This window comes from Gossypium hirsutum, chromosome D08 (assembly GCF_007990345.1).
Source record: "Gossypium hirsutum isolate 1008001.06 chromosome D08, Gossypium_hirsutum_v2.1, whole genome shotgun sequence".
NCBI classification, from domain to species: Eukaryota; Viridiplantae; Streptophyta; class Magnoliopsida; order Malvales; family Malvaceae; genus Gossypium; species Gossypium hirsutum.
This window is the reverse complement of record NC_053444.1, coordinates 58,351,412-58,367,453: the sequence shown is the minus strand read 5'-3', so window position 1 is coordinate 58,367,453 and position 16,042 is coordinate 58,351,412. Positions and strand designations below refer to the sequence as shown.

At 30.4% G+C, this 16,042-nt stretch overlaps 3 protein-coding genes across 3 annotated transcripts; all 3 read right to left on the bottom strand.

The window, feature by feature from the left end:
• Positions 1 to 5,479: 5,479 nt before the first annotated feature.
• Positions 5,480 to 7,845, bottom strand: LOC107929321 (WAT1-related protein At5g47470). The gene is made up of 7 exons (XM_016860708.2): positions 7,375 to 7,845; positions 7,181 to 7,246; positions 6,830 to 6,946; positions 6,489 to 6,720; positions 6,237 to 6,398; positions 5,842 to 5,993; positions 5,480 to 5,758 (listed from the first exon to the last, which is right to left on the bottom strand). Exons 1-7 carry the CDS (start codon positions 7,572 to 7,574, stop codon positions 5,629 to 5,631), a joined length of 1,059 nt encoding a protein of 352 aa, XP_016716197.2. The 5' UTR covers positions 7,575 to 7,845; the 3' UTR covers positions 5,480 to 5,628.
• A 320-nt stretch (positions 7,846 to 8,165) lies between these two features.
• On the bottom strand, positions 8,166 to 8,818 carry LOC107929322 (protein RKD1-like). Its single transcript, XM_016860709.2, has 3 exons — positions 8,742 to 8,818; positions 8,485 to 8,634; positions 8,166 to 8,385 (listed from the first exon to the last, which is right to left on the bottom strand). The coding sequence occupies exons 1-3, from the start codon at positions 8,805 to 8,807 to the stop codon at positions 8,233 to 8,235; spliced, it is 369 nt and encodes a 122-aa protein (XP_016716198.2). The 5' UTR covers positions 8,808 to 8,818; the 3' UTR covers positions 8,166 to 8,232.
• Positions 8,819 to 8,886: 68 nt separating this feature from the next.
• On the bottom strand, positions 8,887 to 9,879 carry LOC107929354 (uncharacterized). Its single transcript, XM_041100054.1, has 3 exons — positions 9,406 to 9,879; positions 9,206 to 9,317; positions 8,887 to 9,091 (listed from the first exon to the last, which is right to left on the bottom strand). Exons 1-3 carry the CDS (start codon positions 9,779 to 9,781, stop codon positions 8,887 to 8,889), a joined length of 693 nt encoding a protein of 230 aa, XP_040955988.1. The 5' UTR covers positions 9,782 to 9,879.
• Between the last annotated feature and the right edge of the window lie 6,163 nt (positions 9,880 to 16,042).

Genomic DNA, 16,042 nt, shown 5'->3' with positions numbered 1-16,042 from the left:
TCAATTTAGTAATTTCTAGCTTAGTAATACTTGACACTCACGAGTCTTATCGAGCTTTTCATATTTTTATGTTTAATTATTGAGTTAAGCTCTAGCTAGATTTCAAACTTGAGTACAAAATCGATAGGCGAGCTTAATCAAGCTTGAGCTCAAGTAATTCGATTATATCTCAAGCTTAAAAATAAATGTTCAATAAGGTCGAGCCAAATATCGAGCTCGATCTTGGCAGTATGCAAACTCAGCTCAGCTCGATTACACCCATAATGACAACTCCAAAACTTAATTTTGGTCTAAATTCGTAGGAAATAAGTGCACTTCTAATTTTTCCGACCATTTGTAGGTACAATCAATCAAAATTTAATAATATTTGTCCAACACCCGTTAATAACTATTATTTTGAAATCAGTTGAATTCTGATTAAATTTGAAGTCAAATCAGAATGATATTTTAAATTTTTTAGTGTTGGTTTAGAAAAAAAAACAATAAATTTGATCTATCCAATAAATCTTGATAAAATTTCAATGAAATTTACTTCAAATAAATATATTTTAATAAATTAACTCGTGTAAGCCAAATGCATTTATACAAATATTTATCTTTTAAAGTAAATTAAGTTGAAATATATATGTTTAAAAAAAGATAACATTGTTAAGAACAATAAGCTTTAAAAATACATGAAATTGTAAGGGATTTTTTTATATAAATAAAATACTGTTATCAAATTGTCACTTAATTGGGAATGCCATATGTTTGATGCATATGAATTTATTGAATTCAACAATTTTACGCACGAAAAATGGCGGGCCAGTGTCCTGTCAATTCCCCAACTTCTATTTCTGCCCATTTATTACTCATCCTTACCTTATTAATTTATATTCAAAATTTGCATTACTTACATATAAAAAAATTAATTATATATACTTAAAACACTACAAAATTAAATTATCACATTTAATATGATATACTGTTGTTACAAACAATATTTTAATTTTGACTTAATATAACATTTGGTACTTAAATTTGACATCTTTTTCTAATTTAGTACTTAAATTTTTTTGGAGTCCAAATTGGTACCTTAGTTTTTTTTACAGTGTTATTTTTTTTTGTTATGCTACAAAAATATGTCAATATTAGAGGAAATTCATGTTAAAAGAATAGGTATTAAGCTATGCTTAATAAAATTAATATTAAATAAGAAAAAAGAGTTATAAAAACTTAAATTAAAAGAAATTCATCATTTTCAATTAAGAAAATATTTAATTAATTAAATAAAACTAAAATTAATTGAACATATAAAATAAAAAATATATAATATCATTTGTCACATGTGGGTCATACATTGATTATTTTTACTATCTCATAAAAAAATAACATTATTAGCATATTAGAGTAATTTGTAAAATTTTTGACAAGTTCAAGTACCAAATCGAACAAAAAAAATTAGGAAAAAATAGTCAAGTTCAGATGCCAAATTGAACCTCAAAAAGATTAAGTGCCAAGCTAAGGTATCAAATTAGGAAAAAGTGTTGAGTTTGATTATTAAATTAGACCAAAAAAATTAAATATCAAAATAAGAAAAGGTGTGGGTTTTATTAATAAAAAGAAATTGATGATGTTAAATTATGATTGATAGTTGCAAAATGATTGGGGGGAAATGAGGATAACAGCCATACGAGAAATCCACGTGGCCAAGAGAAGTGCCAAACCAGCCGGATCCCTATTTTATACAATTTTTATAAACTAATAAATCTGACCCTTAATTATTTCATATATCCATCCCTGACTACTTTTATTCTCAGCAAACTTCAATTTTATCACTTTGATTTTAATTTTTTTATTTTTAAATTTTAGTTTAATTATTTTTTTACAAAAAAAACTAAATTTATTAAAATTTTAGGCATAATAATTTATGAATATTTTTCTATATTTTTTATGATTTTTTTAAATTTTATGAAATGTACATGAATTCTCGTGTTAATTATCATATTAATACAGTTAATATAAATTTTTGGTCGATATTAATAAATAAATATTAAAAGTTAAATTAATCGTTTTATTTTTTAATACAATAAATGGTTTATTGTTTAATTTAATTCATTCAGTTTTGTAAAGGAGAAATTTTAAGATTCTGTTACCTTTTTGCGCCAAATTGGCAATGTAACTGCAGCCGGCAGGTGCTTTTAATGGACAACAACTCCCACTCTCTAACTTATGCGCGTGTAACAACATACGCACCTAACTTTTTCCTACTTGCTTAACGTTTTTTTATTTCTTTCATATGATATAAATATAGTAATTTATTTTAAGGTTAAAAAAAGTTTACCCTTATCTTTAGACTAATCTACATTTCCTATAATTTGAAAATTACTTATTTACAATTTAGTTTAAATCTATTTAGCAAGTAAGGTTGGTTTGTTTTACTGAAAAAGATTTCTAAAAAATGATTTATTTTTATGGAAAATTTAATATTTTTTTGTGTTTAGATGAATCTGTGTAAAATATTTTTTGTTTTTTAGTAGATTTCTTAAAATATTTCATAAAAGTTGTTTTCAATGAAACAAACATACATATGAGATTTTCTTATTTTTCATTGTTTATTTTTATTTATAATTTTATAGTTTACATTGTTTTTGCATATATTAAAAATAGTATGTTAAATTCAGGTTCATTATAACGCCATTTTTTAATTATATGACTATCAAGTGAATATTTATTTATTTAAAAATGTGACATCAACAAAATTGACAAAAAAAATTTAATGATGTCAACAATTGGACTTCATTTTCAAATTTGAAAAATAAAGGGACTAAATTCTTAAAAATAAAAGTACAAAGACTAAATTGCAAATCTGTGAAGTGTACATAAACTTACAACATATTTTAACCTTTATACTACAAAACATCTATTATTAATATATTTATAATGTAATAAATATTTTTTATTAAAATATTAATATTGAATATTTTCAATAATATGTGAATAATATTATTTAAAATTATTATTTTTAAAATTTATTATTAAATGAAATATTGAATACTAATAATTATTACATGACTAAATATAAATAATTAAATAGGTATGATTAATAATATTGAAAAATAAAATATTTAATAATTTTAAAAATAAAAATAAAAATAAAAATTATTCTTAATATAATAATATTAAGCTTGATTTAAGTTAATTTTTATATAAAAATAAAATAAGCTCTTTTCTGGAAAATGACTTACGCTTTTCAAAAGGGTAAGTCATTTTACAGGAAAAATGGCTTATTTTACGTTGACCTGTAAGTCATTTTCTGTTGACCAAGCTGTTTTCTGCGAAACAAATACAGGAAAATACAGAAAATATTTTCTGTAAAACATTTTACATGTAAACAAACAGACCCTGAATTTAAAATAAAAATATAACTATACCATTGTTATTTGTTTAAATATGTATTATTTATTTTATTATTTTAATTACAAAATAAAGAAATTTATTTACATTTTAGAGTAATATAAAATTAAATTATTTCACTTGTTTCATAAAAGATATATTCGAGTTTAATGAAAATTAATTATTTTACATTTATATTTAATTCAATTATATATATTAATATTGAGATGATTTATTAAGTTATTTGTAAGTAAAATCAATTTAAGATTTTTAAAAAATAATTTATTAAAAAAAAAAGAAACTATAATTAAATTAAAATTAAGTTCTAAATATCTAACATGTATTTGTTTAACAAATATTTAAAAAAAAAAAGAAAAACACAAAACAAAATATAATATATTTATTGTTGATAAAAAAAATTAAAAACAAACTTACGAATACTTTTCTCAAATATAAGATAATTATCAAATATGTCAATCAATCATTGCATTAGGTAAACTTGTACCAGTTTTGAATTGATTGGTTTGAGATCCAAAGTTCATTATAATATAATTATTCACTTGAATCAAAAAAAATATCATATTAAAATCCATTTAACTTGGATTAAGAAAAATGGGTCAAAGGTGAAGTGGAGTAAGGTTAAGCTTAGGTATTAGTGCAAAGCTCCTTCCTAATTAGGCTTTTTTACCAAATCTCAAGGTATGCTTTTCATAATCATTCAGCCTTCAACTATCTGTTTCTTTTCCTCTAAACATAAAAACATTTCATAAATAATATATTAATTTTTAAAAAGATTCTCAAAAAGTGTCTTTGAAGAGACAATTAATATGGGTAATGAGCATTTTGAGGAAAGATTTGGGTGTTTGGTCAAAAATTTTTTAGAGGCTAACGCTCTATTGAATTTCGAATTAACGAATTCTTTTTTATCATCTTAAGTCGAGTGAAATTATTCGAGTTAAATTAAAGTCTTGTTACATTATAAAAATTCCATGTCAGAGCATATCAAATTGACGCTATATATATTTGAAAACTTTTTTAAAGCAAAATAATAAAAAAAAATACTTTAGTATGATAAACTTAAATTATTAATTAACTTTTTTTAGGTTCCAAAATTATTATTCTAAAAATTTTATAATTTTTTTAACATTGTTTATAACTTTTTAATATTTTAATTTTTTCATAATTTTTATTGAGAAATAGACCAATTTACTCATTTTCAAATTTAATAAGGACCAAAAGAGTATTTACATTAAATTGTTACTCAAATTATTTAAATTGTAAGATTAAACTTGATTCAAACTCGAATAACTCAATTCTATTAATTCAAAATTGAATCTTTTCTTTAAATATTTTTGAATTAAATTAAATTTTACTCGACTTATTATTATTATTATTTTTATAAAAAAGGGTGCATGGCTAAAAGGTGGAACCGATTACGCGGTGGACAGTAGGGTGAAATATAAAATTAAGTTTTTATTTTGAGTTTGATTATTAAATTTCATAAAATTTAAATTTAGAGAGAAAACAGTAAGGCTGTAGCAAAAGGCAAAAGGCAAAAGGCGAAAGGCGAAAGGCGAAAGGCGATTCCATCCATATCATCACAAAAAACAAGTTTAAGGACTGCAATACACCAAAATTGAACTGCAAAAAAGAGTTAATTAAGGAAACCTTTTTTCTTAATTTAAATTTATTGTTTACTTTTCTCTATCATCAAAATCAGTGCGTAATTGATGGAAGGATGCAAAGCAAAGCATTTTTAAGTTAAAGTGCATGAGTAATGAATTTAAGTAAAGAAGATTTGGTGAAATAGGTGTCTTGCTCTTCCTCACATGGATTACCCAGAAAAATATTTCTATATTAGATTAAGTAAATTGGTCCTATAATGCCCAAAATTAAGCATTTTAAAAAAATCTTATAAACAGTGCTAATATCACAGACAGGTAGTTTTTTATTGATTATGATGAGATTAATCAGAGATTAAAAAATCATTTGAAGACAATTTCTAAACAAAACAAAACTAATAACATTGGTGGAAACTCCTGAGTTTCTCTTCCCCAACCTACTTTACAGCCCTGCGGGTTTATCATGTTTCTGCAAAACACAGTAGAAAACTATAGCACCATTTATATTATTTATTGCCATTCAAAGCTTCAATCATACTTCATATATATATACTGCTTTGCATCAATTATTGGTTTTTCAGCACAAGTAAACTTCCAAAAGCTAAAGGTGGCCTACTAGATGATAGCAATGTTAACTTAATAGAAGCTTCTCCGACTCGAACTCACTTTCCGAGCCCTCCCCATCGGAGCAATCTTCTTCTTTTTCTTTAGCCCATAAGACGATGTAGAGACCGCTGAACATGAGTAACATTCCAGCAAGGCTGCATTTATACAACACTGCAATTAAAATTTTGTTTTGGAATATGCACATATAGATTGGTGAATATTTATGTATGTGATTTACCTTCCCATTGAAATGGTCTCCCCTAAAGTAATAAAAGAGAGGAGGACTGTGATCACTGTTCCAATGGGGCTAAACATTGAGACTAGAACCGGTCCCCTCTTCTTCATTGCCCATCCATTGAAGCTTAGACATGCTCCACCCACAGCACCTCCCTGCAGTGAAAAAGAGCTGCATTAGTTCAGGCTTTTCAATGCATGAATGACCATGGCTATTTACTTCCTCGCCTCGAAAATGGTTTCGCTTTCATTTCACCTCGAAACCCGCTTTTGCTTCAAGGCAAATATGTATAAAGCTAAGATGGCTAGGCATTTGGGGTATGAAAGCAACAGCTTCACAGTTAATTGGAGCTTTTGAAATTCAGACTATTAAGATCATTGAATAAAGGAGTTGCATACCAGCAGAGAAAAGCCAAGTAGCTCCCTAACATCAACAAGGGGCCAACTCCATTGGAAAACATGATTTTCGACCAACTGAACCAGTGCCGTTATAATCACTCCGATCAAGGATGTTATCGCGCACAAGGACATCGGAGCAGGAAAGTCGCCCAAAGTTGTCGCCTGTGAATCGTAATATCTTAGGGAAACGAAAAGAAACAATAAAATTCATACTTTGCCTTTCTATATATATGTGGTTCAAGTCAAGGGTACCTGCAATACCACATTGCTCGACAAAACTAGGACCGCAGCCATGAGGTACATGCAACCGATGATCTTATCTTTATTGAAAACGAAATCACTGGTCGGGGCAGCGAACATTCTTGCGCTTTCCGGTGATACAGAGCTATGCATTAGGCTCATTGTAAGGGCACCTAAGACACACAACAATGTACCACCGATCTTTACTTTACTGTATAGGCAACTTAAATCAACTTTTTCTAACCTGCATCAGCATTGCAGTCAAAATACACCATTGGATTTTCACGCACTGTAATTTGATTATAAGTCTGGTTTAAGAGGAAAGAAGAAAAAGGAATTGAAAATATTGAAACCTGCAAGCCCATGCAATTATAAAGATAAGCCCTGGAGCAAGATTTGGCATGGCTGTTGCCACTGCTGGTGAAGTTAGATTAATTCCTTTGAGGAATAGGGATTGGAAAAGAGTTACGCTGTAACAAAGATTAATCCCAATATAATGATTATTCCATGTTAGATGCAATATGGACTAAAAAATTAATTTTATATCATGAAAACCTGTGAAAGTTTATTCCATGTTAGATGCAATATGCCACTAAAGAGGAAGGGGAAAAAAATCTAATGAAAGAGTAATACGGGACAGAGATTATCCATTTTGAAAAAGAATAAAAAAAAAAAGAAGAAAAGGGTTGATTCATCTTAGTTACCCTCCAAAGGAGATCAAAAGCAGCTGAATTATTAATTTCAGGGTTAATTGCTTAGGCCAATTGCTCCTACAAAATCAAAATCAAACCTTCACCAAACTTTGGAATTTGGATTCTCCTGGGAAAACAAAAGATGAAGAAGAAGAAGAATACAGGAGGTTAATTAGTTTTTTTTTTCTTTGTGTTGGGGGGGTTACCTCTCGAAATAAAGAGCAAAAGGAGAGACAATAATGAAGGTGGCAAAAGTGAAGAAAATAACAATGGTGAAAGGGCTAAGGCCAAGGGACATAAGATAACCAAGTAAAATTGAGTTGCCTGCATAAACAAATTGCACCCCTATCAATCCTCCATATATTGCCACTTCTTCAACCGCCTCTCTCTTTTTGTATACCATCATCTTACTTTCCTTCTATCCAAACAGAAAAAGGAAAAAAGAGCCCGGAAGGTTATATTATATATTGTATACAACCTTCTTTATTTTTGCTCTGAAACAATCAGATTATCAAACTCTCTTCTTCTTCTTTTTCTCCCTCTTTTCTTTTCAAATTCAATGTCAAACCATTTGACTTCTCTTTTTTTTTTTCATGTTATTTGTAAGCCAAAGCAACCATTTTTGTTTATTTGTCGTTCTTAGCTAACGTTCAAGAGGCTTCTCCTAACAGTCTTCTCCAGGTTATTCGCCAAGAGATTGACGTTAGATCATGTCTTTCTTCTCTCGCTTTTCTATAGCTTTGTTTACGTTACGTACATTAAAAGTTTCTACTTCTAAAATAGGTACACAATAAAATATTATTTTATTACCCTCTCATGATTTCTAGTTTACAGTTAATGCAACATACATTTTGGTATGATTCATAATTTCTCTTTATGGTTAGGTGTAATTGTTGTAAATTGTTTATGGTTGGGTAATTTTTTTTTATGAGATAATATAATTCCAACTTATATCAAATGATATTCGAAACAAAAAACTCTAAAGAAATTGCGTGGACTCACTTATCTTTTATTTCGAAAAGATTACAATTATAATAACATATCTTAGTAATAGTTAGAAGCAATCAATCATCACCTAGCTTGCTGGATCCCTCACCAAATTTGGCAATCTCTCGTTGCAGGTTCTCGATTTCTTTTTTAGCACGAGCCCTTTCTTTTGGATCATTTGAACTTAAACTTTCCACCCAATTCGATATCTTCTTCTCCATGCTTTGAATCTGTTTCATATATACACAACAACATGCACTACCTTCAGTTTCACATAATCTGTATGTAATGTACTGAGAAAAAGAAAGAGATAGGGCTGATAAACAGACCTTTCTATGGGGCCATCTTGAAAGACCATATTTGCGGCATATCTTCTTCACTACAGTTGCAGAAAATTCCATCTTCTTGGCTGCCTTCTCTATTGGCAGATGAAAATAGTTTTCAATCTCTTTCAATGTCAGGTTTCTCGTTCTCTCTCTCTGCATACCACAATTAATATAACCCATGTTACTCAATATCTCAGAGTGTATACACTAATTATTAAGCTTCAAGTTTGGGAAGCCTTTATTATCAGGATAGCTACAACCTGTACGGCCAAGGAGGGCTTAGCAGGTTTCTCTTGATTATTATTACTGTTCCCTGCTTGATCCATTTGATTGCCGCCTGCAACCAACATTAAAAAAAAAAGTTGCACTAATTTGTCAAAATCGTATGCCAACTTTTAAAGATGATTATATAAGGTAATTAATCAAACACATGCCTGAAATCGACGATGGTTGGACGTTGTACAAATTTTCATCCCGGGGGAACCCGACGCATAAGGTTTGGTAGAAAACGGAGAGCGGATCCTTGATCATTGTAAATCCGGCTTGGCTTCGATCTATGCAATATTGGGTCAGAAACTGCTTCACGTCCTCTATGCTCTTTTTACAGAAACTATTGGGAAGTGCATCAAAATGAGTTTTTCTTTCATAACCAAAAGTTATATAATCAAATAATTAAAGAACAAAAAGAAGAAAGGAGAGGGGGAAAAAGTATATGAAAACTTACTCAAACATTTGATATTGAGGGCCTGGGGTATTACTACCTGGTTCAACAGTAAGAACAGCATGACAGATCATCCCAAGTCTTCCATGAATCTCTAGTTTCGTAACATCAAAACCTTCAATTACAAAAGAAAGAAAGGTATCTTAAAAACAATGTATCAATGAAACCAATTAGAATCATTAACATGAAACGAATTAACGAACCATTAGTATGAAGGATTTCTCTCAATGACTGGCAACAACTGCAATGATATGGGATGGGATCAGTTGGCCAAAGTGAAAGTGGCCTTGAATTATTCACATCATTCCCACAAACTGTTTCACTTTGATTCCCATAAGCCAGTTGAGAATTGTGGGGGTCATTGTTATAGAAATCCCTAATGAATGGATCCTCCAAAGGGTCAATGGTATTACCATCGATTTGATCGGTGGTGCAGTGAGGCATTGGAGAGGAGGGGTGTAAAAAGGGTTTCTCCGGATTGGTGAAGTCGTCAAGCGTAGGATTCTCAATCTCGAGGAACTTCAAAACATCATCCATGCAGTGGGGGTCATAGGGAGCATTGGAACTTGGATCTGCCATGCCTAAAAAATGGCAGTGTTACTGTAACTATAATATATATGAAAATCCCAATTTATGTTAAGAAAACGATGAACAGACTCGTCCTTTCTCAAGTCAAGCACCGCGAAATGATACTATGGGTGCTTGAGAATTGAGAGAAGAGAGTGTGAAAACTGAACTTTAGATTTTGTGATTTAATTAAAATCTCAAAGTTTTATAATAGAAAGAAAAAAAGACAGTTAATAACCGTTGTGGGAAAAATAACACTGGGTGTCTAGTGATTACTATCAGGGGCTTGGGCCAACCTCTCCTTTGGTCCCTTTTCCTTTCTATTTATTTCAGTTCTCTATTCTCACATTTGACTTCTCACAATACTTTCCCTTACAATTTAGTCTATAAACCATTTTTACTGTTCGATCTCGGTGATTTTCTTCTGTCACATTTAATTAACAAAATAAAAGTACAACTATTACTTTGGTCATTCTCAGGAACCTAACTAGCTTGATCCCCAATATGATACAAATTAGGGAAAATTAATTTCATGCTCTTCCTTTCGGGAAGGGAGGATTAGGAAAATCCTATTGATTGCAGCTTTCTCTAGACCTTTGGAAAAATCATGAAAAAAAAGGCTCGAATGGTACGATCCCTCCATCACCCCAGAATGAAAGGGGCGATCTCGTAGTTCTTGGTCTGTGAAGATACGTTGTTAGATGCTCTATTTTATTTTCCCATTGAGGTCGAACCTAAACCTGTGCTCGAGAGATAACTATCCATAAACTTGTAAAGGATGTATGGATTATCGAGAAGAGAGAAGCCGTGGTGGTCCCCCCCGGACCTCCCAGATCCTACGAGCGAATAGAAAGTTGGATCTACATTGGATCTCACCTGAATCGCCCCATCTATCCTCCTGATGAGAAGTTTAGTTTCAAACCCTGGTTCGAATAGGAGAAGCATGCTATACTAATGTGCCTTGGATGATCCCCATCTCAGGGTCAAGCACTGATGACTACATTGAACTATCCATGTGGTTGAGAGCCCTCATAGGCCAGGCACAATGACGCAATTTGGGTGTTACAACAACAAGCAATAATTTTGACCTTTTGAAAATATCACAAAAAGTGATTTATTGGTGATAGTTTTAAACATTACAAAAAGTAAAAAAAAAACACCCAGAAAATATTACCTTTCGTGACACTTATTTTTTGAGTAAAAGGAAACGGAAAGAATAAAAAAACACAGAAAATATTGTTTATGCGGCGTAAATACTGTATTTCGTCCATATCTACATCAAAGCCTTTTACAATAAGTTTGTTTTAGCCCAATTTTAATTATTGATTTTCAAAGCATACAAGTTCAATAACCAACCCTTGTTATTTTTAATTTATTGCGTTTAAGTCATCATTCATTCATGTTGTATTACATCTCAATTCTTATTCTAACTTGTGCATCATTATGTTTAGGTTAGATATTAATATTCGGATTATAGGAATACTACTGAGTATACTCAGCATAAGGTTTTGTTTACGTGCGCAGGTTAAGTACATTTTAACTCGATTGTTAACTTTAGTATCTAATGGTAATCCCGAACTCGAGTTAGTGATATGCTCATTTTGGTCTTGGCATGTACTTAAGAAGTCTTATGTGTTTTTTTAATTATCTTTTTGTATTTTGCTGACAATTTGGAAAATTATGTATATAAGTATATGTATATATGTATGGAATGGTAAAATCTATGTTGATGTTGTCATGATAGGTGGTTTGGTTTATATGCCTAATGAATTAGTGCAAGAGAAAATAATATACCATGCGACGTGTCTTGGTTAGTGCTTGAAAGGGTATGCTTAAGTTATGCCTTAGAAATGATTTGGTAAGTTTTATGTTTATACCTATGTATTACTTGAAGAAAATTTGATTGTCCTAGAATTTAGGTTATAAGACTAATATGAAACCAAAGGTGATATGGTTGAATGGTTGAATGCATATATGTTGGCTAGTTATTTTGAGGTGCCTTTGATTATATATTGGTATGATTAAATTTGGTTACTTGATTAGTTTTGAATTGTTGATTGAGATGTCAATTGTAGCATATTGGTTAAACAATTATTAAAATGATGATGTTGGTATACCTATGTATTAAAATGATGATGTTGGTATGATTTTGATGAGATTTGATTTGGGTGAGATGTGGCTTAAATGATAATTTGTAGTATAAGTGATTTAGTTTTAATAGCTTATTTTAGAAGGTAATTTCTAGGTATACACGGCCTGGCACACGATCGTGTGCCTTACACGGTGAAAGGCACAATTGTGTGGCTTGTAAGTTTTGGTCGATTTTTGGAGCACACGACCACAATTTGTTACACGGCCCAACGACACAGCTGTGTGACATGTTTTTGATTATTTGCACTTTTGACTCACATGGCCTAGATGAGGGTACACGATTGTTTGCACGATTGTGTGTCTCCAATATCACATGGCATCAAGTTGTTGCACGGTTTGCCCATAAAACCTTGTAATTTACCCAAACGGCCTCGATCTTTCCACAAGACTAGGAGACACGGGTGTGTGTCCCATGTTTGCACAATTTTCCTATTTTTCTGTTTTGCTTCAATTTGATCCCGATTGATACTAAATTGTTTTTAAGCTTCCATATGCTCAATATAAAACCAAAATAAATTGAATTACATGATGTATTTGATTATATGTGATATGATGATGATTAATTGAGATTTTGATAAATAATTTGTATGTAATTGTCTAGTATTTGTTCGTAGCATCTTATTACTCAAGTTCAACGACTGGAATGGATAAGGGGTATTACAGAGATGTGGCTACATGTTGGACTTACGATGGTGGAGATAGAATGGGACGCCTTATTGGTGATTCAGAAGCTGCAAACAAAATGAATTTAAAGGTCAGTAATAAGTGCTTACATCTTAAACGCTAGAGCTATTAGTGAAAGATATCAAGCTTGCATTTTTAAGCACGCGTTGAGACACGCAAATGGTGTAGCACATTTATTGGTTGTAGAAGGTTTAAAAAGAGATGAAGAATCTAATTTGATCGGTGAGGTTCCTTCCTTTGCAAAAGAGGTAGTTGACGAGGATTATCGACAGTTGGGTTAGGTTTCTTTCCTTCAGATCGGAATCTAGCTGGTTAAAAACGGTAATTGATGGCAACTCTCACCTTTGGCAAGCAAAACTAAAATCAGAAGATACTTATAGGTTGATTCACGGTTTCGGCTTTAGGTTTGTGATCGGAGCAAAGGCAAGATAGAAAATTTTGGGTAAATTTGAAGAGAATTTTTCTTCTTTTAGACGAATCGACATGAACAAAAGCAGGACACTCGGTGGTTTTCCAAGAAGAAAAGGAACCTGAAGGGACTTTGTTTCTTTACGTTTTTTTGGGTTGTCTGTTGTAGTTTCTTTTGTTTTGATAGTGCATGGGTTTTAAAGAGGGTAAACTATCAAAATAGTCACTTTTGTTTGCCTTAGGTTACATTTTAGTCACTTATGTTTGAAACGTTACGTTTTAGTCACTTACGTTATCGTGTTGTAACATTTTAGTCACTGAGTCGTTAATTGTCGACAATGGTGTAATAGTAAGTTGATGTGGCATGTTAAATCATCATTTCAAACAAAAATTTTAGGTTAAATTCTACAATTGGTCCCTATATTTTTTTCATTTTCAACGATTTAAAATTTTTCTTTTATATATGTTCTTCTAACTTTTTTTTCCATTCTCTTATGCTTCTCCCTCTATTTTCCTCCATTCTTCATTTCTTTTAACATAGTTTTTCTATGTTTTCCATTTGTAACTAGTCTACAAGCTCGCCTCATTCGAAAAAATTATATTGTTCAAAAAAATAAAACATAGAAAAACTACGTTGAAAGAAATGGAGAAGGGAGGAAAACAAAGGGAGAAGCATAAGAGAATGGAAAAGAAAGAAAGTTAAAAAAACATAAAAGAAAAAAATTAAATTGCTCCAAACGAAAAAATATGGGGATCGATTGTATAAATTAACTTAGAATTTTTGTTTGAAATGATGATTTAATGTGCTACATCAGTTTACCGTTACACCGTTAATAAAAACTAACGGCTCAGTGACTAAAATGTTACAACGTGATAACATAAATGACTAAAACGTAACATTTCAAACATAAGTGACTAAAATGTAACCTGAGCCAAACAAAAGTGATTATTTTGATAGTTTACATGTTTTAAAGAAGTAGGCCTTGTTTTAATTTTTAACAATAATCCAACCATTCCTTTTTCAAAAAAGAAAAAAAAAAACAAAACAAAAGAAGCTTTGAGGGGTAAGGTGTTAATGGCTTGTCATGAGTTTTGTTTAAAGATGTTGATGGGTTAAGTTAGTTTGAGTCAGAGCTCAATTCTTTTAAAAAAAACTTAGGCCCAGGTCTTATTTGGCTTATTCCATCTAAATGATTTGTTTCACTATTTATAAAATATATAAAAATATATAGGTATTAATATAAAAATTAGTTTTATAATTTTTCTCATTGCTATAGCAAAAAAGGGATACAATGACAGAAGAAGTTTACAACATTTATAGAAAAGATGTTGTTAAATCAACATTTGAATAAAATTTTAATTATTAAGATGTAAATGAAAAATGTAGATAATAATAATAAAATTTGGTGTTTTCATAATATAAAAAGTAGTCATAATTTGAAATTGGAAGTCCAGTGGGGTTTTTATAGGCATTAAAATTTGACCCTTACAAGATCTCATTCTTTGCTATGTATGACTTGCAAGAGGCCATTATTTAAGTTGAATGGTAGGACATATGTTTGAATTTGTTTCAAGTATAGGGTGCTTTCTGCTTGTGCTTCGAATCGTTATTTTCTTAAAAGAAAATATTAATAATTATTTCGAATAAAGAAATTTGATGGTGTTCTCACTCAGGTAGGTATTTCAAAGCAAAGGAAGAAGATGATATTAAAATTAGAAAACTAATACATCCCCTACCAACCTCCACTCTAAAGAAATAGCAAAATAAATCTGAAACGTAAAAGAGAACATAGCAAAGCTATGCGAAGATGAACCCGCCCCCAATGAAGCTCAAGCATCCAAAAACTGATCACCACCCTAAACACAACGTATCTTCTTTCTTAACTTGATTGTGGTTGTAATAGGGATGCCCTTGTTAACTTTGTTTTGCATTGAATTTGGAGTGAAATTTTTGGATAAAATTTTAATTGTATGTTATATTTGATTTATTACAACTTGTATATTTCAAGAATTTGTATATGTAATATTTGCAATTTATAAATTATAATTATTTTATATAATAATGTGAAATATACCATAAATTTTAAAAAAATTCTAGTGTCAAAATAAGATACATTTAGCGGCGCTTTCATTTAAAAATGCCACAAAAAGTCCTGCATTAAGCATCATTTGTACATCCAAGCACCTCAAAAAAGTTCCTCTACTCAGCAACGTTTTATACTGAATGTTCTACAATTAGCGGCATTTTCAATGGCAAACTTTGTAGAATGACTTTACCTATAGTGGCGTTTTTGGACAAACGTCGTTATTTTTTGCAATGATTGTTATGGCGGCGATTCAAATTTCACCGTTATATTTTTTAGCAGCGTTTATAAACACCGTGAAAAACTTTAAAAACGTCACTAATATGGTACCAAATAAAATAAGTAACAAATACATAATAAATAAATATAGGAAATTTTTATATAACCATTGCTTTTAAAAAAGATTGAACAGTTTAACTAATGGTTGGAGTAATAGAGGTATTAAATTGGGAAAAAATAGTTTAAGTACTACTCTTACAAAAAAAAATTAAATACCAAGATGAGAAATTAGTATAGTTTAAATACTAAGAATTAAGCCTTTAATTTTTGTACCTTTTCTCTGTTTTCTTTTTTGTCGTGTTCATTTGTTATTTGTTGGCACGTATTGTAGCCATTTTCCATGGGCATTTAATTGTTGTCCTTTGGTTGCTTCCCTTTGAAAGTTGAGGCAGCCATCATTCAATGAAGGGTGGGAGATCCCATCTTCAAATGGAGTTTTTTTTTGGGTCCGTTTCCCATTAAATTTTGATGGGAGGGTGATATGATAATTAAAAAATTGATATAATAATAAATTTAATTCTTAATTTTTATATATATTTATTTAATTATAATTTTAAAAAATTAATCTTTAAATTTTATAAATGATTTCAATTTGATCCGCAAATTTATGTTCCTCTTCTGGTTCCCCACCTCCACTACCATCGTCCCTTCCATCTCCTCCTTCACC

Excerpts from the sequence above, each read along its gene's own strand:
- LOC107929354 (XM_041100054.1), bottom strand. The coding sequence starts at position 9,781 with ATGGCAGATCCAAGTTCCAATGCTCCCTATGACCCCCACTGCATGGAT. Across the intron at positions 9,318-9,405 it reads AGAAATCCTTCATACTAATG|GTTTTGATGTTACGAAACTA; the intron begins GTTCGTTAATTC and ends TTGTAATTGAAG. Across the intron at positions 9,092-9,205 it reads CCTCAATATCAAATGTTTGA|TTTCTGTAAAAAGAGCATAG; the intron begins GTAAGTTTTCAT and ends ACTTCCCAATAG.
- LOC107929322 (XM_016860709.2), bottom strand. The coding sequence starts at position 8,807 with ATGGATCAAGCAGGGAACAGTAATAATAATCAAGAGAAACCTGCTAAG. Across the intron at positions 8,635-8,741 it reads AGCCCTCCTTGGCCGTACAG|AGAGAGAGAACGAGAAACCT; the intron begins GTTGTAGCTATC and ends TGTGGTATGCAG. Across the intron at positions 8,386-8,484 it reads CAAGATGGCCCCATAGAAAG|ATTCAAAGCATGGAGAAGAA; the intron begins GTCTGTTTATCA and ends TATATGAAACAG.
- LOC107929321 (XM_016860708.2), bottom strand. The coding sequence starts at position 7,574 with ATGATGGTATACAAAAAGAGAGAGGCGGTTGAAGAAGTGGCAATATAT. Across the intron at positions 6,947-7,180 it reads CTTTTGATCTCCTTTGGAGG|CGTAACTCTTTTCCAATCCC; the intron begins GTAACTAAGATG and ends TCTTTGTTACAG. Across the intron at positions 6,399-6,488 it reads CGAGCAATGTGGTATTGCAG|GCGACAACTTTGGGCGACTT; the intron begins GTACCCTTGACT and ends TACGATTCACAG.